At 43.4% G+C, this 24,514-nt stretch overlaps 1 protein-coding gene across 8 annotated transcripts; it reads right to left on the reverse strand.

Annotated features, from left to right (window-relative positions):
* Positions 1 to 1,781: 1,781 nt before the first annotated feature.
* NFE2L3 (NFE2 like bZIP transcription factor 3) lies at positions 1,782 to 24,215 on the reverse strand. 8 transcript variants are annotated; one of them, XR_015707904.1, is made up of 6 exons: positions 20,845 to 24,066; positions 19,836 to 19,981; positions 10,838 to 10,939; positions 9,797 to 9,880; positions 6,061 to 7,458; positions 1,782 to 5,808 (listed from the first exon to the last, which is right to left on the reverse strand). XR_015707904.1 is itself a non-coding variant. In XM_087772745.1 (6 exons), exons 3-6 carry the CDS (start codon positions 19,974 to 19,976, stop codon positions 6,241 to 6,243), a joined length of 1,545 nt encoding a protein of 514 aa, XP_087628871.1. In that variant the 5' UTR covers positions 19,977 to 19,981; positions 20,845 to 22,253; positions 24,076 to 24,207; the 3' UTR covers positions 1,782 to 6,240. The 8 variants fall into 8 exon arrangements, 7 of the variants coding, with proteins under 7 accessions (XP_087628871.1, XP_087628883.1, XP_087628864.1 ...); XM_087772745.1 differs by adding an exon at positions 24,076 to 24,207 and having other exon boundaries at positions 1,782 to 7,458; positions 20,845 to 22,253; XM_087772757.1 differs by adding an exon at positions 24,076 to 24,098 and having other exon boundaries at positions 1,782 to 7,458; positions 20,845 to 22,215.
* Positions 24,216 to 24,514: the final 299 nt, after the last annotated feature.

Genomic DNA, 24,514 nt, shown 5'->3' on the forward strand with positions numbered 1-24,514 from the left:
ACCTTCTTTATATAATTCAAAAATATTATTTAAGGATTCACATATGATTTTTCTGTGTTAAGTTGAACTTTGAAATATTTGTATAGGTTACCAGTGGGCTGCAACGGAAGCACAAAATGAAGGTGCACAAAATCTGCTTTACTTTCTTCTTTCCAACAGAACGAGTTGACCAGTTGATAAGGAATTTGCCTTCTTTCCTGGAGCTTAGGTTTAGTTAATGGAAGTTTTTTCTTCACAGTTGTCAAGTCCACATTTATATGACATAAAAAAAAATCCAAACCCAACACTTCAAAGGGGAGTAATTCTTCTCTCTTTCTGTTTGAGATATTTACACTCTTTCAGTAGTTTTGCAACAAGGTTTAAAATTCAGTTGAATTAAGTACTTTATATTAATGAGGATGTTTTGATCTACTGGTGATGGGGGAAGGGAGTGTATAGGGGACAGCAGTATGCAAAAACTAAGTTATTGGATATTGAGAGTCTTGAAAGCTTGGAGTATTTGAGTAAGTTTCCTGTTGTCTTAATGTTGAACTTTTCGTGACTTTTCTTTCTTGGTATGTTCTTAAGAATTAAAGCAAGTGACAATCACAGTGTTCACTGATGAGTTCAGTGAAAGAAGTCACCGTTTTGAGTCAACCTGATACTGAAAGCTAGCAACTTTGAATAAAAACAACAGTGTGTGATCAATTACTAGTCCTCAATTTGTAGGTGACGTATACTTTTTCTCTTGTAATTTCTAAGAAGTTGGTTTTATGTCACTTTACAGACTTTCTGTTTTCAAAGTAAGGGTAATGTTGCCGGTCAGTATGTTTCAGCGTACTAAGAACTGAGAATCAGGTTGTCGGTACTAGGCCCAGCTTGCCCCCAGCAAACACTTTTCTGCGGCAAACTGAGGGAAGAACGTGAAAGACAACATAACTTGTTGGTAACTGGTATGGGAGCAAAAAAAAAACCCAAACAACTGAAAAACTGCAGTGCATAACTTGCATTTATAATAAAGTGGTGGTGAAGAGAGGTCAATACTAGGGTTCTGTCCACTCAGACTTTGTGTTCTCTGTATTATTTACAATGAAAGTTGAGTTTTATTCACTTATATTACTTGTGCTTCAGATACTGAGAAGTGTTTAGGAAAATGTGAGAAGAAACTGCTCTTAATATTGTAAAATTAGCAGGAATTGAACTTTGGCACGTGTGGGGAAGAAGATTGCATTCTTTCAGTTCTGTGTTGAATGTACATGTTGTCTTGGGGATGAAATCGTACTACTTCTGGGGGAGAAAAAACAAACCCCCAAAGCCATAGATCTGAATTCTGAAGGAGCTGTCAGCTGAGTTTGTTTTGGCAACTTGACCGCACTTGTGAAAGCAGACGATTTGCTGAGAACATACTGAAACAGTACCTTGCCCATGGCTTCAGCGTTTCAATTTGTTGTCAAAGCAGAGTGGGCGATGCAAGCAGAATCCCATAGTGGTGCTGTTCCTTTTTAAAATTCTCCTAAGGGAACCAGGTTCTCTCGTCATTTATACAGCGATGCTGGTAGGAACGCGCGATAGCGTAACGTGGAAGGGTGTTCCTGGGTAACGTCGATCCGTTTTGCCAGAGCCATGCCGTCCCTTTTAACGGTTGTGTTCTTGCTTTGCAGCTAGTGCCGACTGGCATTGCAGCAGAAGTTATTCCAGTTAGTGTAAGCAAGAACTGGTTTATTTATCAACAGTAAAAGTAAACAGTGTTTAACTTCAAATGGCTGTGTGGCTTGCCTGACAGATTGCTATGAATGTAGGAGGTCAACGGCATTTGGGGACACAAGCTAGTGGTTCACAAACTAGCTTCTGCGACCTGCCGTGCTGCTTCACGGTATGAACAGGGTGACTTTGTGGGCAAGTCCTAGAAAATTGCTGTTCCCCCTACGTTCTCACCAACACATGATTTTTTTTTCCCCCCACCCTTTTTCTTTTCTTCCTTGGTCTGCTCTTCCTTGGTCTGTTCTTAGGCATTCTTGTATGAAAATCAAAGGCTGATGCATTTAATGGAGTTCTGGTAGCTGTGTAGCGGGTACCGAGCTGCAATGCTTTTACAAGGTACGCTACGGTAGTAAGACTTCACGTGGTTACACGTGTCATCTCTTTGGTTTATTGAATAAATAGTTTTTCACTAGAACCTGGTGCCGAGTGTCCTGTTGCTTCATTTATAGGCCTCTACCCACTCTGTCCTCGAGGTTCTCGTTAGAACCATACTTCTGACGCCTATAAGAGACGAATGTACCCTGCGTATTTTGGGACAAATGTTGAGCTGTTAAACTGACAAACTGATCTTGATGAAGCTGCTTTGTCGTTTGTTTCCTCTTCGAAGTTTGTTACTCGGATTTACCCCATTAAAACTAGATTGTGAGCTCTTGAAGCAAGGAACAGTCTTGGTTTGTAAAATTTAGCTTCTGTAAAGAGCAAATCTATTGAATAAAACCAAAACATTAAGCTGAAGCTGCACGTCGGTGCAGTACTGCTAGTGGTGATTCGGAGTGTGTGCAGTGTTCCCGCAGTACGCCGCGTCTCTTCTGTCAGGGCTTTGCAGCGTGCCTGTACGCGAGCGTTCAGCCTTACGCTCCACAAACGATGCTTAGGGTATTGGCGTTCTAACGAAGTACTGCACTTGTGTGTGTTTCTAATGGGAGCTTCCCTAGAAGAGGTACGGATCTGGGAGCTCCATAGCGCCTCTGCGTGTCGCTACCAGCAGGAGCGGGGAAGGTCATCTGTACGCTCTCCGATTTCCTCACCACCCAGTGTGTTTCTCTATATTTACCCAATCCGACCTTTTCTAACCTCTTGCAGATAACTTCCTACTTTTCATTATTAATGTAACAAAAACGCAGTTTACCACTCCAATATTACGGACTACTTAAATACTGTTCCCATGGTAAAGCTATTTAATGAGAACTCCCACGTTGGTATTTGCCTTTTTTGGTTGCTGTATCAACAGCTAAATCTTTGCAATTTTCTAGCAGTATAACAGGTTTTTAAAAAAGTGTTTTCATTGTTCCTACTTCAGAGAGATGCTTTTCTCCATGTCGGTATTCAGTAAGCTTTTTTACTAGATTCCCGCCTCCGGAGTCAGTTTGATACCACCACATCATGTCTTCTTACACAGTGTAGTTCTGGTTTATATGGTTAGGGTTTTGGTTTCTTGAAAGTTACGGTCTATCAATAAGAAAGCCAAGGTAGGCTTTAGTTGGGGGTTTCCCCCATTCAACCATTTCACTTAAAAAGTGTTCTTCAATGATGCTGTTTTCCTGAACAGCTCCCTGCCTCCTGCACAGCGTCTCCTTTTTGCATACAGCTTGAAAATACAGTCTAAGGCCAGTGTAGGAAGCGTATTAAAAGTAGCTTCAGGAACCCTTTGTCTTGGGAGGAAAGCTTGCTACAAAAGCTCCTCGCTCTTTATCTGTCTAGCCTAACTTTCCCAAATAATTGAAGAACGTGAAAATGTGAGGCATAGCCAAGACTAAGCAATGTTTGGGGGTTTGTTTTTCTTTAAATGTAGGCTAGTCCCAGAAAGGTAAGACACTTCCAAAACTATCAATGGTTTTTAGGTGAAACTTAATGGTAGTCTACAAAAATCGAAAAAAACAGGACATTGTTCCGAATTCTGCCTACAGTTTTGTCTTTTCTGTGGGTAGGTAGCTGAAGGTTTGAGAAAATCGTGTAGTTTATCCAGACCTAACGCTCAGGGTCTGTGTCATCAGCACTGTTATAACACAGCCCGCCCAAAATTAATAATTCACTGGAGAGGTTTTGTAGGGGTACAGTTGCTAGTTGAGTTCTCACGAACTGAGATTCACACATAAACTCCTTAAAGAAATACAGCTGAACAACATTGAGTGGGATTAGCTGAGGGCAGGTCATGGTATTTCCCAGTCTGCACATTTACAGGGAATGGAATGGCATTGGGGCTGTTGTCTTCACTTTATACGGATCATTTGGAGTATGCTGCTTTCTATCAGGAGAGCTCTCTCCTGCTACTGAAGGAGTGGGCGTCAGAAAGTTTAGCCTTTTTTTTCCCCCCTCCCCCCCCTCCTCCATTCCCTCATAGGACTGTAGAAACTGGTGTTGTGAGGCCCTAAAACAGAAATACTTGGGTTTCTGGTTTTATCAGTTGTGGGCCTAATCTAATATCTGTCAGAATTTGTGCACATGGGCCGTGAAGTAGACTTAAAGACCTGGTCCTGCAAAGCCTACATACACAGACTTTAAAATGCTTATTATGCCATTTAATTAAAAGATGACAATCATACTGACTCAAACGTACTTTTTTTTTTTTTTTCCCTGGAACTAGAAATAAAAGTTTGTAATTCATCATATGTGTCTGTTACCTGTTGCATGTTTTGGTTGAAGCTCACGAACTAGCGATTCAATAAACTCCTTGTGAATACCAGTTAGGATAGAGAACGCTTCACACTGATGCTTAACCAACAGCAAGAAATTTCAGGGCCTCACTAATGCAAGTTTCTGCTATGAATTTACCCCATCAATTTGAGGCTGTGGAGAAACTGATACATAAAAGAACAGATGCACACATTTATTTAAAGAAGTCTTTTAATATAAAATGCAGAGCAAATTGTTCAAACTGGCTGTTCAAACAAACGTTATCGATAATTCAGTGCATTTTGCACTCGGAGGCAGTGCTCCCCTTTTTACAAAATACCACTTGATGCTACCAGTTACTGTAAACACAAGTGCAAACAACCAACATGATTTACATGCTAATGGCATAGTTTATTTCTTCAAAAGGTATAATTTGGTGTTCAAACTCGTATTGCACGTATGTGTACTTTTTATGTGTTTGGTACAAGTGTTTGGTTTTTTTAATATACCTGACCGTTAAGTTGCTATGTTGTCATCATACCATGACCAATGAGATTTACTTTAATACCAGTTTTATGGGGGTTGTTTATGAAAGATACAAAAAGTATTTGTTGCTATCTAGTTGTTAATATTAGTAATTATCTTAGTATCTTACAAACTAGTATACCTCTCGCCATTCCTTCCTTATGATTCATTACATGCCTTTTAGGCCATCATTTTTGCAGACCCTTTTCAGGTTGTAAAACAGAAAAGGATCAGCTGTTGTGAATAAGCATGCGGGTGAACAAAATGTCGTCTTTTTCATAGCACAGATAAATAAATACCAAAACCAAAAGCTCTTCTCTTCGTTCAAAGCCACTATCGGAGTGTAACCTCATTATCACAAGTACAGATAAACAGTAATTTGGTTCGATGTAATTTACTTTAAAGATTTGGGGAAAATCTAAAAAATAAAAAAATTAAATCCATAACATTGAAGATACTTAAAAAACACCAGTTTTAAAAAGCTAAGAAGAAAAACTTCAGTACTTCTCCTTGAGGAATGTATCCAAATGGGGGAAAAGGGAAGGTACACAAGTAAATATATCACAGACTAGGAAACAGAACAGGAACTCATTCGCCGTTGCTCATTTTCACGGAAGAAAGTTGAGAATGATTCAGATGCAGAGGATGATGGTAAGACAATATTGCATCAGATACTAATTATTTTTCAGAATCTATTTGCAGACTGACCGTATGCGTTGTAAAATTAATTGGTACGTTATGTTTGCTTGGAGCTATGATGGTGAAAGTAGCGAGGAAAAAGGCAATAGCCTCCTAGGCCTCTCAAAGGAAACCTAGGAAAAGCAGAACAGTTCTGAACAAATGCAAAGGACAGAGTCTCTCTTAGGAATACATAAATCCACAGTGAATTTAAGGTGAAGATGAATTTGAGCTACAATTTTTCTTTCAGTGCTAAAAAGGAATAATAAAATAAGGTCACTTTGTGTACGAAGAATCGAGTACTCAAGACTAAAACACATTTTTCTTCTATGTGTAACTGATCTAAAGTTTGCTTTTTCCCCCACTGATGTTCTCCCTCCTCCCCCATCACCAGAAACTAAATTCCTAGTTTTACATAGGCCTATATAACTACGCTTACACCGATCGCCTAGCTGCTTTAATTCTAATTAAAACTAAACAGATTTCCTCATCCAGAAGCCTCACCTAGTAGACCTTGTAACAGATCACAGTCGGCTGGGTTTGCCAGACCCTTGAACGTACAGTCTTCCTCCTCAAATGTAGTCTTTTCTGTTTGTACTACTGTAATCACTGACCTCCAGACTTCACGCAAGTATCCTTACCATTCTTTCAGGAAAAATAAAACCTAAGTGGTCTTCAGCCATCTTATTTTTGTTTCTGCTCTTTTTCGTTCTCTTGTTTCTGTTTCAATTTGACCAAGTATTTGGGTATTATGAAAACACTGCCATCGCTACTGCAATGAATGACATATTGGCATGGGTTAACAGGTCTGTCCTGGTCATCCCTCAATTTACTGAAAATGTCATGGTACAAGTTGTTTAACTTCCGTTTCATCCGGCTGATTGATCTGCTACACCGAGAGTGCTCCTTTTTAAGGCTCTCCTTTTGTGTTTGAAGATTACATACATCATCTTCCAAGTTAAGAATTGCCTTCAGTTTACGTTTACGACAATTCTGGGCAGCAACTTTGTTTTTCCCTCTTCGTCTGATGTCACGTAGAAGTGATACCTGAGTATCTGTCAGATGGTTCTTTGCCAGCATGGTGCTGAAAGAGTGGATGGGCACGTTCACAATTTCATCTACTGAAAATGGTACTCTCGGAGCTTTTCCACTGTGTTCATCGCTGCTAAGGTTTGTATCAGTAGAATTGTGGCACTTATCCTTTACTTCGTTTGGTTTCTCCATCCACATCTGCTGCTGCTGCTGATGCTCGAGAGTGGATGCTGCTTGACTTGGCAGCTGATTATAAGTGTGGTTATGAAGAAACTGCTGAAGTGTGGCTTCTCTAGAACACTCTGAATCACCTGGATATTCCACATGGCCATATTTACTGTGTTCTCGGCTATGGCCACCAACAGCTCCTAAGCCATGCGAGGAAACAGATTTAACATCACTGCTGTACCCAACAGCACCTTCACTGCAGACTAAGTAAGAGGCGGTGCTGTGACTTGAATTCAAAGACAGTCTTGAATCTGAGCCAGGTTCTTCAAAGAGCTGAGAAACTTCTATAGGATCAAAGCATTCCTCCAAAGCCAAAGACATGAGTTTACTTTCATCAAAATTATCATCACAGGCCATGAGGTTTCTAATGTCAGCAGCTGAAAACAGCCCTGTCAAATTTGACCCATGAAGTAGTGATTCTGGATTTGTGATATCGGAGCTTGACTGAGGAAAAGACTCTTGCCTCTGTAAATGTCTTGTTTCTGAGTTTGATTGAGTGGGGTAGTCTGTTCTTAGTAGCGTGGCATCATGAGGACTGAAACAGTGGCAAAGTGTCTGGGTCAAACTTATATTGTGGTGTGAGGATGATGGGTCTTGGCCTCTACTAGAAGTAGCAACTTGTATATCTTCCAGTAAACTCGCCTAAAAGATGATGGGGGGAAAAATGGGATCTTTTATAAAATGAATGCCTCTACATTCCTCACCTACACAGTCTTGATCAATTTATTTTTTAATATTCCACTATTTGAATCTATTAAAGTCAAAATTTTATATGTTAAACAACTTCTAGCTATCCTGAATACTGCTTCCCATTTGTACACAGCGTAACCTGCACTGGCATATGGCAAGAGGAAGCAGGAAGGGTGCAGAAGAGAAGTTAAGAGGTAGAAATGGGACTGTTGCTAAGTGTACATCAAACTACAGCCTACGTGTTCACCTGATCTGGTCTAAGTAAAGGTCCTTCTAGGAGGGGCGGTCCTGCCCCTTCCCTGGTAGTGGTTTTGATGATCATCTGATTCCAGGGTGAGCTGGTTCAAGGTGCTAAACTGTTAGAAAATTAACCTTGTAAAGAAGATAAATAGCTCACTGGCAGGACTGGCAGCGACAACAGTGGTGTAAGAAAAGAGGGGAGGAGGACAGGAATGTTAAGGTCACGCTGGCACTTTCTCACTGCTTTTCTTTCTCAGTTTATAAAGCTTCTGGGGCTGCGAGCTGCCACATTTGGCTTAGCTCCTTCTTAACTGAGGTCTATTGTGTTCAGATTTCAACTGAACTCCTTTACTAATCAGTTTGGAGGAAACATCCTCCCCCAGATCACACGTTCTGTGGATGTTTTTTGACTTTAAATTACTGCTGTTTTTTTCTTCACAAAAATAAAGCTGCTGTATGATCCCTCAGCCCTCGAGTCCAGATGATAAAGAAGTGCTGCAGTAGCATTAAGGCCCATCTTTTGTGGGCCTGGGTTATAGTTGCTGGGTCCTAGAAGTACAAAGCCACTGCGCAAGATTATGTCGGGGCACTTGCTGACAGGTAGAGTAGTCATAAAATACATGGATGCAAAAAAAATTGAGAATGTAAATACATCAAGTAGGAAGCATCTGATACGGTTCCTCCACAGCTGAGCATCCCTACTGTGGTGCAGGAAAGGAACTTTCTGACTGCCGTTCACTGAACAATGTAAAAAGCACTTTCCACAGGGAAGGAATGATGTACCATAAAGACCAGAAGGTCTGTCTTAAGTTCTCTACTATGCTTACTGGGAGCTCAGGTAACAGAAGAAAGTCTTGCCTTATTTCTCCTAGGGAGTCACCTTGTACTAGACCATCTGTAGTCTGATAGAGCGAGCTGGTATTTTCAATTAAACCCTTGAAAGGAAATATTCTTAGCAAGTTAACTATTAAAAAATCCCCCACACTGTAAAGACTTGGTACCTGGAAAAAACAAGCAATCCATCTTCAACAGATAAATTGTCACAAGATGGCAGTGCATTAATAGTCTTAAATAACACACGCAACCATGTATTGTTATAGCTACATGAAGGCTACAGCCAAATTCCTTTCAAATTATGAAACGAACATAGAAAACTAAACTGATGAACTTCTGAACCTTGTTAGTGTGGAATCCATTCCCAAAGCTGAACAGAGGAGAAGGCTAATTTATGGGCTGGGAGGCACTATCCAACCTAGAGATTCCTAAAACATGAAGGTGTATGGAAAACACTTATGATCCTGTAAGGTTCCTACAATGGGAAGCACATGTAAGATGCTCTCGGAGTACTGCAAAAAAGGAATGTAGGCAGTAGCTTCATGGTTAATGATTGCAGCTATAAGCTGTGGGAGAGGAGGGAAACTCCAATTACGATAACAACTGTTTCTTTGTGAAGATGGGCACCCAGAAAATAAACAATAGTATCAGAAGCCCAGAAGATAAAAGAAAACAAAATGGTTTTGCCACTAATGCTGACTGACCCAATTTGGAGTGAAGATGAGTCTATTCTTCTTGAGGGTAGTATCCTTGAAAGCACTTGACCCAATATTTATGGCAACTCTAATCTTTGGCTGCAAATGCTTAATAGCTGCTAATGCTTAATAGCTCAGTGTTGCTCTAGTGAAACACACCAAGAGCTGCTGTATAAATATGAATTGGCATTAGGTTTCAGAAAGGGAATTATTAGTTGAACTAATTAAGTTCTCCAGTGGCTCCATCCAACTTTGAACATCAGATGACAGAGAAGACAGGACTTTGCAGTTTTCAAATTCCAGACAAATTACTAGGGAAATTTTTTTGAGTAGAGCCAATGACAGCTGCTGTAAAAGGTGGATACTAGCATCTTTAATGTCTTCAGGTAAGTTTTACTGCATTGATTTGCTGATATATTCACTGTTTTTTTTTTTCAATTAGACAAAACAGAGTAAGTCATTATCCAATGATCACTGACTGTATCCCAATCTATTAGCAATACATGTGTTTTCTCATTTACCTCTAGCACGTTTTCCATCTGCAATGACAGAAGCTGTATATAGCCCTCTAAGGAGAGAAGGGAATCGACACGGTTGTGGTTGCTCTGTGACAGAAGAAACAGAAACACTTTGTAAAGCACCGTTATTTTACATAAAAGGAGGTAAAAATCAAAGTCCGAGAGGAAACAGAGCACAGCTCTGTGAAACACTACTGCTGACCCTGCCATCAAGTCTTCATCCTGATGGGAGATGTGATGTTGCTAGAACAAGCAGAGTAACTCCATGGCAAGAGCATCCTTCTCTGCCCCGCAACAGCAGAACCGGGCTCTCCTCCTCTCTGAGGCTGCACCTACCCACCATTGTGGAAAAATCAAGTATTTTTTCAAAGCCTAGCTGCCAGGGCAGTGGCAAACAGAGAGGCTGGCAAGAAAACCAGATCCGATGTTCTCAGCTCTCATAAGGTCTCAAGAAGCTCTCTTTTCATTGTAGCTCTCAGAGAGAACAAACCCCAAAGTGCACCCATTTCAGTTTAACATAATTAAGATTATTTCTCTGCCTTCTAGCTACAATACGTGTTAAGATCTGAACAACCCAGTTTCCCAAATGTAATTCTATGTCTGAGCATCAACCTTTACATAAATTGTGAAAGCAGTATAATTTAGCATCCATGTCTCAAGTGTTTGTAGGCCAAAAAAAATCCTTGCCCACAAACACACCACCTTCACGATGGAGAAAATAAAACCAAATTGAAAAACGGTTAGTCGCAAGTGATTTCTGTAATCTTTAGAACATTTCAACTAGATAAACTGGGGGCGGGGGGGGGGGGGGGGGGCAATTTTCGAGAAGGTGTACAAGGGCATCATTCACAAAGTATCATCCGAAGTCACTGTCCCTTTCCTGCCCTTGCAAAAGACGCTCCAAATGAAAAGAGGAAATCAAATATTCCTTTCAAAACCATTCACTCTGTTTCTTTCACTACTCTCTATCTCAGTGATAAGACCTATATCCTCCCTCATTTCCTCTTCACAGTTTGCCTTTCTTCCGCTTTTTTCATCATTTACTTGATTTATGTCTTCCTCCTCCTCTTGCAGTTCCAGCTGATCATCTCCTTGGTGTGGACAGCAGTCATCCAAAGCTTCCCGACATGCTTTCAGGTCAACATCCTGAAGAAACAAATGAAACAGTTCTATTTAGCAACAAGCTGTCAAAATTAATCTTTAAAACGCACTTTTTTCTTTTTTTTCTTTTTTTTTTTTTTTACAGCTATAGCATTTCCAATAAAATAGACACTGAACAGTTCATTCATGTGGATGAACTGACTCTGTGTAGGCTTTGGGGGCAGAATGAGACCGAAGTCAGTTCAGGAGTGCAGACGCCGCCTCCTCTTTCAGTGCCCAGGCACTGAACCCAGCTGCAGTAGAAACGGACATTCATAAACACTAGAAACCAATTCTTCTAAAACAGACACATGAGGATGTAATTTCATGGAAAGTTTGGGCTATCAGTGTCTTTTTGATGTCATTTCACAACAGCATATCCAAGGCAGATATATAGTCAGTGATGGAATCTTAAAATAGGCAATTACACATGGCCAGTTAGGAAAATCCCTCACTTTTTCTTTCAGGAAAACAATCACATTAATGTGTATTGTAATAGCAGCTCTGTTTCCCCATCACTTCCATGTAGTCATTACCCAGTCTTCATTTATTCAAATGATTTTTTTTTTTTAATCTCCAGCAATAACATTGTTCTGATTTAGTGGTCTCAGAAGCATTTTTCAAGTTATCTTTTATCTATAGTCATATCAGCAGACTTTTTAAATTTTTATTATAGGGCTGGGGTATCGCCAGGTGTCGTGGTTTAACCCCAGCCAGCAACTAAGCACCACCCAGCCGCTCACTCACTCCCCCCCGGTGGGATGGGGGAGAGAATCGGAAGAGTAAAAGTGAGAAAACTCGTGGGTTGAGATAAGAACAGTTTAAAAATTGAAATAAAATATAATAAAATAGTAGTAAAGTAGTAGTAGTAGTAATAATAACAACAACAACAACAACAACAACATACAAAGCAAGTGATGCACAATGCAACTGCTCACCACTCACGGACTGATGCCCATCCCATCCCTGAGCAGCGGTCGCCCCTCCTGGCCAACTCCCCCAGTTTATATATTGGGCATGACATCATATGGTACGGCATAGCCCTTTGGCCAGTCTGGGTCAGCTGTCCTGGCTGTGCTCCCTCCCAGCTTCTTGTGCACTGGGCAGAGCATGGGAAGCTGAAATGTCCTTGACCAGTGTAAGCACTATTTAGCAACAACTACATCATCAGTGTGTTATCAACACTATTCTCATGCTAAATCCAAAACACAGCACTATACCAGCTCCTAGGAAGAAAAATAACTCTATCCCAGCTGAAACCAGGACACTAGGGTAAGAAGGAATCACTGCTAAGGACTTTGCATATTTATATTTAAAAAAGCTTTGATATTTCAGCTTTTATAGGGCAAGTCTGAGTTATCAAAACGTGAAACTCGGTGGAATGGCAGCCAGAAAACCAAGTGGCCGCACTGCATTAGTTCCATATATCCCCAGCAAAATGCTATGGCAGCAGCAGCAAAGACAAGCTCTCAATAGCAGCAAACATAACAAGTTAGGTGTTCTGTTCTAAAAATCACAAGAAATTTACTTTACAGGTTTTATACGAAAGCATAAACTATATAAAAACTGCAGTTGTAATAGTCATCAAGATGTATTAGATTTTTAAATTATTGCTTCATACAAAACACATTAAAAATTAAATGTAAGAAGGTTTATAAATAGGACTTGAGTAAAATTAAATATAATTTGAAAATAAAGTCATACTAATTTAATCTTTATTAATGCTATTAAAATTTATTTTTAAAACTACGAAAATTAATTTTATTTTTAACTTTTTTAATTTGTTGGCTTTCCATTTTTCTGTACTTTCTTTTCAAGGATTGGAAGGGAACTTTGATTTTATAAACAGTCATTTCTAACACCAAATAGATATACAGGGCACTCATCTGTCACTCTGATGTAAGAAGTACTTTCCTTCAACGATGCCCAACACAATTTCTAGCTATTAAAATTTTTTATATTCCAATATAGTATGTCTTCTTTGTCAGCTACAGTTGGAAATGACCAGATGACTTATTATTGCCAAATATGAGAAAACAAATTTACTTTTCTAAACACACACACACAAAACCACAGTATTCCTCTATGTAGTAAAACAGCAGGAGAGGGAATTTAGTGTACGGGACACTGAGTACCTGGTAACTAGCAACTTGCAAACACTTAAATGAATTCAAGGGAGCTACTCACAGGCATGGAGTTAGTCCTATAATTACATGTTTGCAAGATCAGGGTTAGTCTTTAATTTTACAAACAACCAACTTGTCCAATGAATATGATCTATGTGATCATCCTAATTAATAAAATTCATCATCATCAAAAGCAGATAAGTAGTCAAGGACAATCGCTATTAAAGACCTTACGCAGCTCCTCTTGAGCTGAGCGGCCTGGGAAGCTGCTGCTGCTAAGGCAGAGTATTCGGCTCCCAAAGAACAAAGCAAATTAATTACTCTACTGGCTGACAAAGAGGCAAATGCAGGACACAGTTAGAAATGTCGTATCTATAATGTGACGCTTTGAAAAACACCTGTAAGCACAGGTTTTAAATACAGAGAGTATATGGGTGAGAACTCGATGGTTCCTATTAAAATTACCAGGGGTACAAACCTATTCTACTGCCTGGGAAAAGAAAAGCGTGCGGTAACTTCGTGAAGAGCCCATGGTGTGCCCTGCAGATCATTCGAAACCCTCACAGTTCAACTTGCTCATGGTGGAAATCTGCCTGCAGATGATGCCAGTCTGCTGAAGTCTACGATGGAGATGGTCCTTCCCAGCACCATCGTGAGGACAGCTGAATTTCTGGTGTGCCTGATGGGGCAGCTCCTTCCTGAAGAGAAACTAGATGCTCCTGAAGCTCATAGAAATTTGTGGAGACTTTCATGGCTTCAATTTCCCCAGGACGTCAAAGACAACTGAATTTTTAGGTCTTTTCCTATCAATATATAGAGCTGTTGACCACTAAGGAGATGGGGAATACTTCTGACCATCAATTTTAGAGTTTATCTGGAGTCTGCATTGATTTTTATGTATCTTTTGAGAAATAATAATGTTGTTGACTATTTTCTCTGCTTAAGACATAGACAATGTCTTGGTACCCTTAGTTTCCAGGCTGAGTGCCACCAACTGCGCCACGGGATCACTTGCCATTTTGTCCTAACCACCCTCTGGCTTGAGAACAGCACCGAGGTCAGAGTCTCCCTCTGACCTTCGCACAAGGCTCCGGCTGAGGTGAACGGGGGTGCCAGTGGGGATGGGAGGGAGGCAGCGTCTCACATTTGCAATCATGACCATTCACTGTAGTTTACCAAAGGGAATGTGTATCACCTCCGCTGAATGAGCTTAATAATGCTGCACCGTCTGGCTTTGAAGATTAGTCTTACTACCACCATTTCTTCCTCCAGCAGATGATATTAAAATATACTCATGCTCGCTCACACTCATTATTACTGCAATAAGTTAACCATCCTTTTAAAAAACTTGCTTTCACCACTGCGAGGGCAGTTTCTGAAGGAGCATGGCCCTGTGACCAGCTTTTCACAACAGTGGTGGTACAGATAAAGTGCATGCAAGATCGTTCACAGCACCAGTTTCTGTGTACAGGATCATTTCAGTGAAACACATGGAAATCATGTAACACAACCAGAACCTTTTCCCTTTAACTTCTCAGTTTTGGCTTTTAACAAAAATCCCCTGGATTATGTTGTTAAAGATTTACTCGCTGACATTACACTCCTCTCCAGCTTGTTAGTCTTTCCCAATGATGAAGAACAGCTGGAAAATACTACTCCACAACTGAATGCTTCTTACCATGCCCAGGCATCACTCTGGATTGATTGCTGAGCTACTGCTATGGGAAGAAGAGGAGGGGTGCCTCCCCCAGAAACAGCCATATCATGTTTTTGAATAAGGCATTTATTTAAAGATAGCTTAATTTTGCAGTCTGAATATACAGCTAATGACAAAAGAGATAAGGTGTAAATACTACTTAGCACTGCACTGTCACACTTTGTGTTTCTGTGCTGTTCTTTATTTTGCATTAATGGTAGCACAAGAAACAGTGATTGAGTTATAGTAATGCTGCTATGAGCCCAAGGGCTACATCAGGACCACAGGTGGGTGGTCTCTGTACAGAGAAACAGACTGATTCTTGATGATTGTAGAAGACTTGCTATTAGCACTGAACCTATTTATCGCAGCAGCCTTTCCACTTCCACCACTTGCGGCGGCGTGCTCCCCGCCCTGCGGAAGCCATAACCACCAGTGGGGATCCTGATGGCCGCATCCAGCTTATGATGGACTTCAGGGACGGATGGCACCACAGTAACCAAGGGCTGTCTGGACCAGTAACCCAGACATCTTGCTGGTATGCAAATATGACTATAAGTCAATCATCTTACTCTGTAAGTAGCGGGCGGCCCAGGGCCAGTTGAGCTCTCCTGCGCGGCAGCGGGCTGCACGCCAGGATCTCCCCTTGAGCAGGGACGCCTCTGAAGGTTACTCCTCACGGTTGAGAGATTCCTTGCTGCAACAGGTTCTTGGTAAGTGACTAATAGCATGCTAAACTCTGAAATCTTAGCTAAGTGATATAAAGGATTGATTGCGCACAGATAATCCTTTAGACATTAACCGTTGACCAAGTCTGGGACTAGGATTGGATCCAGCTGCACCTAGACTCCTCTCTGAGAAGGACTTTAGAAAGCAAGGGGGTCCTTTCTGAACGTCATGACTCAACGGAAGGGTCTCCCTGACAGTTTTGTCTGACCTTGTCCTCTATGCAGTAAATAATCAAGTGTACTTTGCCACTGAATCTTGTTAAACCACTGTCACATTTACCATTGAACCTGGTGAACTCACTGCTTTATATCAATAAAGTATTGCACGCACACACACACACAGAGGTTAACCTGTGATTAAAATTTCCCTTTTCATGAGTTTCATGAATTACTCATTTTTATGTGCCGGCATTCATCAATGGGTGAACCTCGTGAAATCAGGCCTTTGAGTCCTCGCAAAGTCATCGACGGACGATCTTTCAATCCTCACAAAATCTACCGTGAGAGCCATCCCAGCTCTGGGGGAGACAGTGGGTCACACAGCCCGCTGAGGTCCCAGGGATTTTGGATCACTATTTGTAGGATCTCGAGACGATTGACTTTGGTCAGTATTTTCCATTCTGGCCACAATTCGTGCCGAGTCATTCCAGTATACAATTCAGGCAGCAGATGGCCCATGTGTGGCCAGGGGGTGCCTGGCCACCCCAGCCCCAGGCTACTGCACTTGCAACCACGAAAACAGCACAACGGGAGTTTTTCCCAAAGCATGCATGGCTTATCCCGAGATCTCAGGGTGGCCGAGGGGGCTGCACCACCACGCTGTGCAACCACAAGGCAGGAGATTTACACTAAAAAACCCACCAAAAAAAAATATCCAAGTATCTCAAATTCTAATCTTGCTTCTACCATTTACTAGTTTCAGTTGGGCTACAGAACACAATCTGAGACTAAGTCCCATTTACCAAATTATCCATCAGCCTTATATGCTGAAGGGCTGGGCTCTTAATCGTGCATCTGCCCTTGCCCTAAGGTACAACTTACTGCAGGTCAACTATCAGCTTCAGTTTGTCAGTTTTTGGAATATGAAAAATAGTCATTTATGTCAAATCTGCTACTTAAGGTGGTCCAAGAATCAATGCGGAGGTGAGAGAAAGTATGTTTTTGCAGGTGGCATGGCCTACGTTTAATTGGAAGAACACTGCGGGCTCTGGCAGGTTTTCTTACTACATTAAAAATAAAGCCTTCAGTTTCCAATTGAGTACACTGGGGTATTGATCTTAGCATAAATCGGGTGCACTGTACATCAAACTCTCCCTCCATGTATCTCCTCCCCCTGCTTCCCACACCCATATATTATTTGTTGTCCATAAAACAACGTGTAGGGAGCAGAACCTGTAAATATATCAAAATAACAACAGGTCTACCGCAATGCATTGGATGGGTGAACAAGACCCCTCTCTAGGAGCAGCAAGAAAGCATAAGCAAGCCATTTTCAGCTATTGATCAGTGTGCAATTGACGAACAGGGCTAAAACTACACAGCTTAGGGCTACAAGTGCACAGAAATATCTTAAGTACCTCTGGAGCTGCAGCAGAACAGAGCAGACCGGGTGGTTTGCCCAGGTGTACAGGCAGCACCGGGTGGTTTGCCCAGGTGTACAGGCAGCACCGAGAGGCAGAGGGGGACCTGCCCTGCAAAGCCCTGTTTCACTGCAGTCAGGGTCTGAGTTATCTCTACAAACATCCCAGCACCGGAGCAAAGGTATATGACCACCACTATTTGCAAAAGGACATAATCTTTTGTGCTGATTACTCATGTGTCCTGTCCACATGCTGTCTTCTAATTCCTCTACATTACATTTTCTTTATTTTAGTTGTCAAGTTTTAAATTGCTCCATTACTGTCATTAACCTTTGAGATGCTTTTCTGTCAACTTGTGTCCCTTCTCCTTTATTAACTGCACTTCTCTGGAGAACTGGCCCTCTGCTTCCTACTAGCTGACAAGACGTGGCACAGGCCTGGTGATCTTTGCTGCGTTTTGAATAATTAACATTTCCAGAAAATTGTCCCACACCAGTTCAAGTTAGGCAAAAGACATACAGCTTCTAGTAACATAACCAGTAGTTTCACTTTACGACTTTGTAGGATTAAATACAATTAATAATTAAATATAATGATGTGTAACTGTTTTCATATAGCTCTAAGGTTACCGATGTTGCTCTTTGCCTATGTGCTTTAAATGTGCGATGATAATTAGTCTTACCAATTGATATCTACTTAATTTCAGTGAAAAAGCAATATGTTTCTTCCTGTTTCTCTATATTCATAACGAGCCCTAAAATATCCTGAAAACACAGGAACAGAAGAGTACTTTATTATTTGAAATGCAGCCAGGGTTTAGAAAGCATGGAGGGTAGAATGGCGGTTGGAAGCACCAAATGTCAAAAGTAACTCCTATGTTACATAGGCTAGGCTTAAAAATCACACTAAACCATGCTAACTAAGCAATGCAATTGAGTAAATCAAATGGTGCATACCTGTGACTCCAAACGTGGCACCTGTCAGATGTCTGTGACACATCGACTCCAAACCCTAATACTACTGTCTGGGCTGCAACCAGACGCGCTCTGCTAAAGGCACTCCTGCTTGTTGCAACGAGTTATTAGCACCTCTCTAACCACGCACGCATTTCGGAAACAAAACCGCAAGGGATTTACATAGCATGGCTCAGCTGTGTCAGCTATTACGAAGCACACATACTCAGTGCACTCTACGCGTTTGGCACACGCACAGAATTAACGCCAACCTACTCCCAAATCGAGGCGGAGACGGGTGCAAGTTGAAGATGCAAGCATAAATTGTATCATCGCTAATTTCAATTAAGACACCTGTTTCCATGCCAAGGACAGCTCGATACACCCTTCAAAATGAACCTTTTAAACTGCTAATGAAACATAAACCAGTTTTACACTCTAGCCATTTGGTCCTGTGCAGGTGTTTTGCACCAGAAACTAATTTCATCCTACAGGATGCAACACCTCTGATGGTAAATCTGATGAAGGTTATTAAATTTATTCAGTCACTCTTTCAGAGTGAGCACATTAAAAAAGAAAGAGCTCTTTCTATGCCTCTGCTGTCCCCAGATCCTTTCTATTGCAGTCAGTGAAGTACACAGCATTGTGGTTCTCCAAGAGACTTCCTTCCTTCTCTTTTTCTCTATCTTTACCCAGGCCAGACTGCTAGTATATCCCCATTGGTATGACATAGTCACTACTGACTAAACATAAATGTGTCCAGGGCCCACCCTTTCTGATAAAACTTGGTCCATAACTCAGTTCCCGATGTCCTCCTTTGGAGCCCTCCCAGGCAAACATATGTTCTCAGGTATCCAGCTCCCACCTTTCTCAAGCTCTCTGCCTCCTTGCAACACCAAACGCCTGCCAACTGACAGCTCTGAACGGGGAGCGCTGTTAAAATCCACAGTCTGATATTTTAGCTACTCCGGGATTTGAGCATCTTCACCTTCCCTCTGCCACTGTATGCGATTCCTCTTCTATTTTCCACATTTACAACTAATTCCTTCTTCTTTCTGTCTGATATTCCCCTCACCTCCTCTCACATACACCTCTCATGCACATCCTACACCCGGAATACTTTTCCCGCTCTCCAGGGAGCAGGAAAATGGAAAATGCTGGTGTAGGTCAGCCCTTCACCACTGACTCCCTCTACACCCTTCTTGCTTGACCTAGCTTTTTCAAAATGTCTCTCCACAGCAATATTGCCATGTCCTAGTGCTCAATGAGTTAAAAAGAAGAAAAAAAAAAAAGAATAATTTGAAATATGTTCTGTAAGTTAAGCACACAGATTCAGTGGGACTGCTCTCAAATCAACTGAAGAAAAGCCTTCAGAAAAAAGCCTACCTGGTTTCTACTTACCTTTGCTTTACCAAACTTCCGACACTTACCAAGTGTCGTAAATCTGTAACTCAAAACTATTCTCATTCAGTGTAAATACTTCAAATGGTGCCCAAATTCCAGAACGGATTCACCCCATCCAGTGCTTTAATATTGTGAAACTCTAACAGTGTTGAAAGAACTGTGCTTGTATGAGGTTTCACATAACCTGACCCAAACTGGCCTTTCTAAACACGAAGGTCGAGACTACAGTTCAAACAATACAAATTATCCACTGTGCACCGTCTTCCTTAACTTTTGCAACTCATAAACAACAGCAATGTTATGCTGTTAATTATTAATTAGAGCAGGTGGTCTTTAATCGAGCACAGGAATTCAGCTCTTGGGAAGGGCTTCAAAATCCGTCGTAGAGAATGTCATACATCCAGACAGAACAAACCTGCTTGGTTTGGGTGGGGGCACAGCCTTCCTCCTCTGTCCCACCTCGAGCTGGAGCACGTCCCACATAGGGTGCGATGGCCCAGCACAGCAACCGCTGCCCTCCTTCGGGTACCGCCTCTTCTGCTGGCACGGGCAGCATCAGTGCTTGGGGGTTCACATGATTTGGAAAGAGAGAACATTTTTACTGTAGGATTCAGGCCACAGATAAAAAACTGAAGAGCTACGGAGTCCATTCCTGCTAATCGAAATAACTCCCCATGTATATTCCGAGAAAGATAAAGAACCCATCCAATTTTTATACTCCCTTTCTTCAAATGTACACATACATACACACACACACACACACACATACATACATCGAAATACCGATACACAAAGAGAAAAGAAAACCACCGGATCAAGTAGGGCAGCTCTTAACTCTTGCAAGATCTTCAGCTAAGACACTGTTACATTACAAGCTTCTTGACACTTTCTATGGATCTGTGAATACTATTACCACATACATCGGACTGATGCCACATCTTGTAGCATGAAGGCCTCACATTTCCCCACACACAGTTTTTAAGATGCTTTGGAAAACAGGTCTCGTTCATTTTGCATATGGACTTGTGGTTCAATATAACAGCTTTTGTAAGTGTTACCGGGGCAGGTTTACAGTGAGAAGCCTAAGGAAAATGCAGCCTTCAGGTGGCACGGACTGCATCCCAGGTCAGTGCCTGTGGGATGGCTTCTCTCTTTTCCCCACCAATATCAGACCTACATCCAGTGCCAGCTGCATGTCTTTTTTCTGTATTTTTTGTTGCTTCTTCTATGCTTAAAACCTGAAAATTTACACAGCCACAGCCACAGAGTGTCCCAATTTAGCGTTTTCCTTAAAACGCACTGCTTGAGCAATCCAACAATAATTTACAAGCACATTGGGAAAAAATAAGCAGACATGCCTAACTTAACCTGTGTGAGTAAGTCAACGTGACCTACTTACAGATGGCCTACTCCGAGTGACCAACCTGTGTGAGTAGGACAAAAAAAGTCAGGCACCCATGTTTTCAACAGTGGATGTCAGCATTCAAATAGGTGCTGAATATACTGTCAGCATTTAAGGAGTACGTGGTGCTCCCATTATAAATTCTTTCTTAAAAAAACAAGATTGCAATCTGTTTTTTCAGCAAACTACGAAGAGGAAGACTAGGTGGTGCACAAACACTGTTGTATCTGGAAAAAAAAAGCACCATGAGAAATAATCACCCCAAAGAAAAGACAAGGTTTACTCTTACGCTTTCTATCTATGTCCTTAGCAAACATGCCCACTGGAGCCTAAAATCTTGGCCCGGGGTATTCTGCAAATGGTAGGACCTTTCATTACTATAGAAATGATTCAATTTCCTTGCATGAACTGATGTATGTTTTCCTGGCTATTCAAAGCAAAAGTTTATTGCTTTCCCCCATTGTAAAGATGTAACTCGTGGCTCCCGTGCAGGAACCCTGGTACCTTAGTCTCAATCTTAAACATCCATGAGAACCAAATCTACAAGCTTTGATTCTGTCGTTGACCCAGATTAGAACAGCACAGAGGCATTAAACTAACATCCTAAGACATATGAGCACATCTTCTACCAACCCCCTGCTATGACCTGCTGTAGGTAATGCAGGACAGTGAATTATGTATAGGATTCAGAACAAAAAACTTCTTTTGATGTAGTCTCTGCTGTGGTACAAACACTTTATCCCTGGCCCTGTTACACACATCCATCTAAGAAAATGGATAGCAAGACTCTGAGATCACATGGTTATTTTCTCCACTAAAAGGTGTATTTCAGAAGAAATATATTTTGTTATTTTTATTACTAATGCAACAAAATATTCCGGGGTTTACATTTCATCAGCAAACTTACGTTCGATTAGAGAAAGGGACAGAAAGAAATAGTTCGCTGGGAACACAGTGAATACAAAGGTTAGGGCTGACCCCAGTCTGTGGGGCAGCAAGCTCAGTGCAGGAACCCACCCGTTGGCTGTACTCATCGCCAAAGCGCTCAGGCTGCCCTAACACTGCACTACACCTCGTCTTAGCACGGGACAGAAGAGGAGGCCAGGCAACCCCATACCGTTTAGCGTGCTCCAACAGCCGCTGAATTCATTTTCTTTTTCATCTGCAGTTGTCTTCCAGAGTGGTTTTAAATACCGCTTCCCTAAGGACGAGGATCAGCAGCTCGCGTTGTGTTGCCAGCAACGTTCTCGGCAAGGACTGGAGCCCGATGAATAAAATTAATCCAGGGGTGGGTGAAGCCAGCTGCAGACTTTTCGGAGCTCAGACAGTCCCACAATACCGGGCAGAACAAAGCAATCACTTTCATCTGTTTACACAGACTCCTCATCCTGATCTAGCGTGGATAAGAGGAACGCTAAAAATAGCTCGGGTCTATTTTTACAAAAGGCAAAATGAAGGTTATAAACCAGCTGAACTACTTTGAAATCCATTATATTGTTACAATAACATTTTGACAGCACGAGTGGACTTTTCAAGCCTACAGAGGTCACCTTTAAAACAAAGACCAACATTTTCTTCTGTGTTTCATGTTTTGGACCTGTCATGCGCTTCAAAAGAAGTCTGGTGGAAGAGACACGGGGTTTTTCACTTAGAAGTCAAATTACATTTTAAGTCGAGAACTTAATACTGCTTTATCTTGCTCCAATCAGTCCTTCACTTAAATAAAACGTACTTAAGAGAGAGGCCCGGACCTACATTTAGCAGAGATGGATCATCTTCTCTCCACAGAAACAAGTGATCCCTTACAGCTAGGGCCTTGAAACTTGGATCATCTTCTTCATCTTGGATCATCTTCTCTCCACAGAAACAAGTGATCCCTTACAGCTAGGGCCTTGAAACTAGTTTTGCAACTACTTTACGAAAATAACCAAGCTAACACATGAGGAGATGGGGGGCGGGAGGGGGGTAAAGAGGAAAAAGGAAGAAGGAAAAAAGAAAACCTACCACGCAAGACACATTTAATATTGTTAGTTGATGCTGGTCTGTTCATTCATAATAAGAACCAGCTATTCATAATGCTTCAAAACCAACTTGAAAAATGTTGGTAGTTAACTTGATATTTCAAAATGTACTGAACATGTGAGTCACAAAATCATCATCTTGGCATTACTGTACCTTTTGTATCCGCAGAGCGTATCACAAGAGTCTCAGATCATAAACTACTCAGGAAAAATGAAACTCTATGCCCACTAGTGACTTAACTCAGAAAAGCAGTCCCTGCAGCTGAATGGCTCGGCTTATCTTCGAATTCCAGATGTGCGCGGCTCTGCCGCAGGACGAGGGGCTGAGCGGGTGCATACGGACAGAAGTCCAGTTAAGGACCGCGCGCTGTGCGGCCGAAAGAGGGAAACCGGCCATCGCTGCCGGGTACTAATTGTCCGAGCGTATTGTCCAAGATGCCACACTGGTAATAGAGGCAGACACAACCAGGCTGGAGTTCAGCCCTGGCACAGCACGACTCCCAAGATGCAAGAGATGCTCCTGACAAGCGCAGTTACCGGACGACGACATAGACGCGCCCTGCCCCAAGGTGAGGGGTGCAGTTCTGCTCCCCATCGTCACACGGAGAAGCCGCGTTTCCGCAGCCGCGCGACAGCGCGCGGGCCGCCTGTGTGCCCGCACGAAGAACACCGAGGCGATTCCGGAGGAAATGCCAAGCAGAAGCGGCGGCCCAGGCCTTGCAACCCTGCCTCGCAGGTGGCGACCCTGCCTCGCAGGCGGTGCTGGGGCCACGCGTGGGCCCCGGCCAGGGCAGCTCCCGAGGGCTGACGCTGCCCGGGTGCCCGGGGAAGCACGGCCAGCGCCTCCGTCAGCAAAGGCTGCGGGGCGTCAGGCGCCACGCACGAACGTGCCGCTTGCTTTGCCTTCCCTCCCCACTGCCCGTGACCCCCGGCGGGACGGGAGGCCACGGCGGGAGGGGGGGGAAGGCGCAGGCCAACCCTGCCACCGCCCGCAGGCGCCTGGGGGTCTCACCCCTCCATTTTTTCGGGGGGTCTGGCTCAGAAAAGCGTCCCCCTTCGCGTCCCCTCAGCTCGCCCCCCACCTACGCTCCCTGACCGCCCGCCCGGCCCCCGCCACCCTCGCTCGGCCGAGGCGGCGGGGCCGAGCCGGAGCCCGCCGCGCCGCTGCCGGTGCCCGGCCGGGACAGCCCGCGCCTCTCCCGCCCCCGGGGCCGCCCCGCCGCCGCCTTTACCTCCGCCATGGGGCCGCCGGCGACCCGTCCTCCTCCCGCGGCGGGGCGGGGGGCGGCTGTCCCGGGCGGGGCGGGCAGCGCCGGGCGCCGCCGCTCTGCCCGGGGCCGAGAGCCGAGGCGGGCAGCCGCCTCGGGGGGAGTCGGTGGCCCATGGCTGCCCGGCGGCAGCCCCGCTGTCCCCGCAGCCGACGCGCCTCCTGCGGGTGCGCGTCCCTGAGGGGAGACGGGCGCCGGCCGCCGCAGCCAGGCGCAAGCCCGGCCCTCCGGCCCCGGCCCCGCTCCGCGCCGCGCACGGCCTCCCCCGGGCGGGAGGCGGCGCGGGGGCGGGACGGGGACGCGGGACCGGGACCGGCACGGGGAGGCGGGACCGGGAGCGGGAGCGGCACCGGGACGCGGGCCCGGGAGCCCCGGGACCGGGACGGGGAGCCGGGAGGCACGC

The sequence above is a fragment of the Nipponia nippon genome, unplaced genomic scaffold (genome assembly GCF_047370975.1).
Source record: "Nipponia nippon isolate SJK-2023a ecotype South Korea unplaced genomic scaffold, ASM4737097v1 scaffold_1, whole genome shotgun sequence".
Lineage (NCBI taxonomy): Eukaryota > Metazoa > Chordata > Aves > Pelecaniformes > Threskiornithidae > Nipponia > Nipponia nippon.

What these genes read in the sequence shown, in the direction of transcription:
- NFE2L3 (XM_087772745.1), bottom strand. Translation starts at nt 19,976, where the DNA reads ATGCTGCCCGTGCCAGCAGAAGAGGCGGTACCCGAAGGAGGGCAGCGG. An exon ending in CCCCCACCCAAACCAAGCAG is followed by an intron (nt 10,940 to 19,835) that starts GTTTGTTCTGTC and finishes TTGTTTCTTCAG; the next exon opens with GATGTTGACCTGAAAGCATG. An exon ending in AGGAGGAAGACATAAATCAA is followed by an intron (nt 9,881 to 10,837) that starts GTAAATGATGAA and finishes CTTCTGTCACAG; the next exon opens with AGCAACCACAACCGTGTCGA.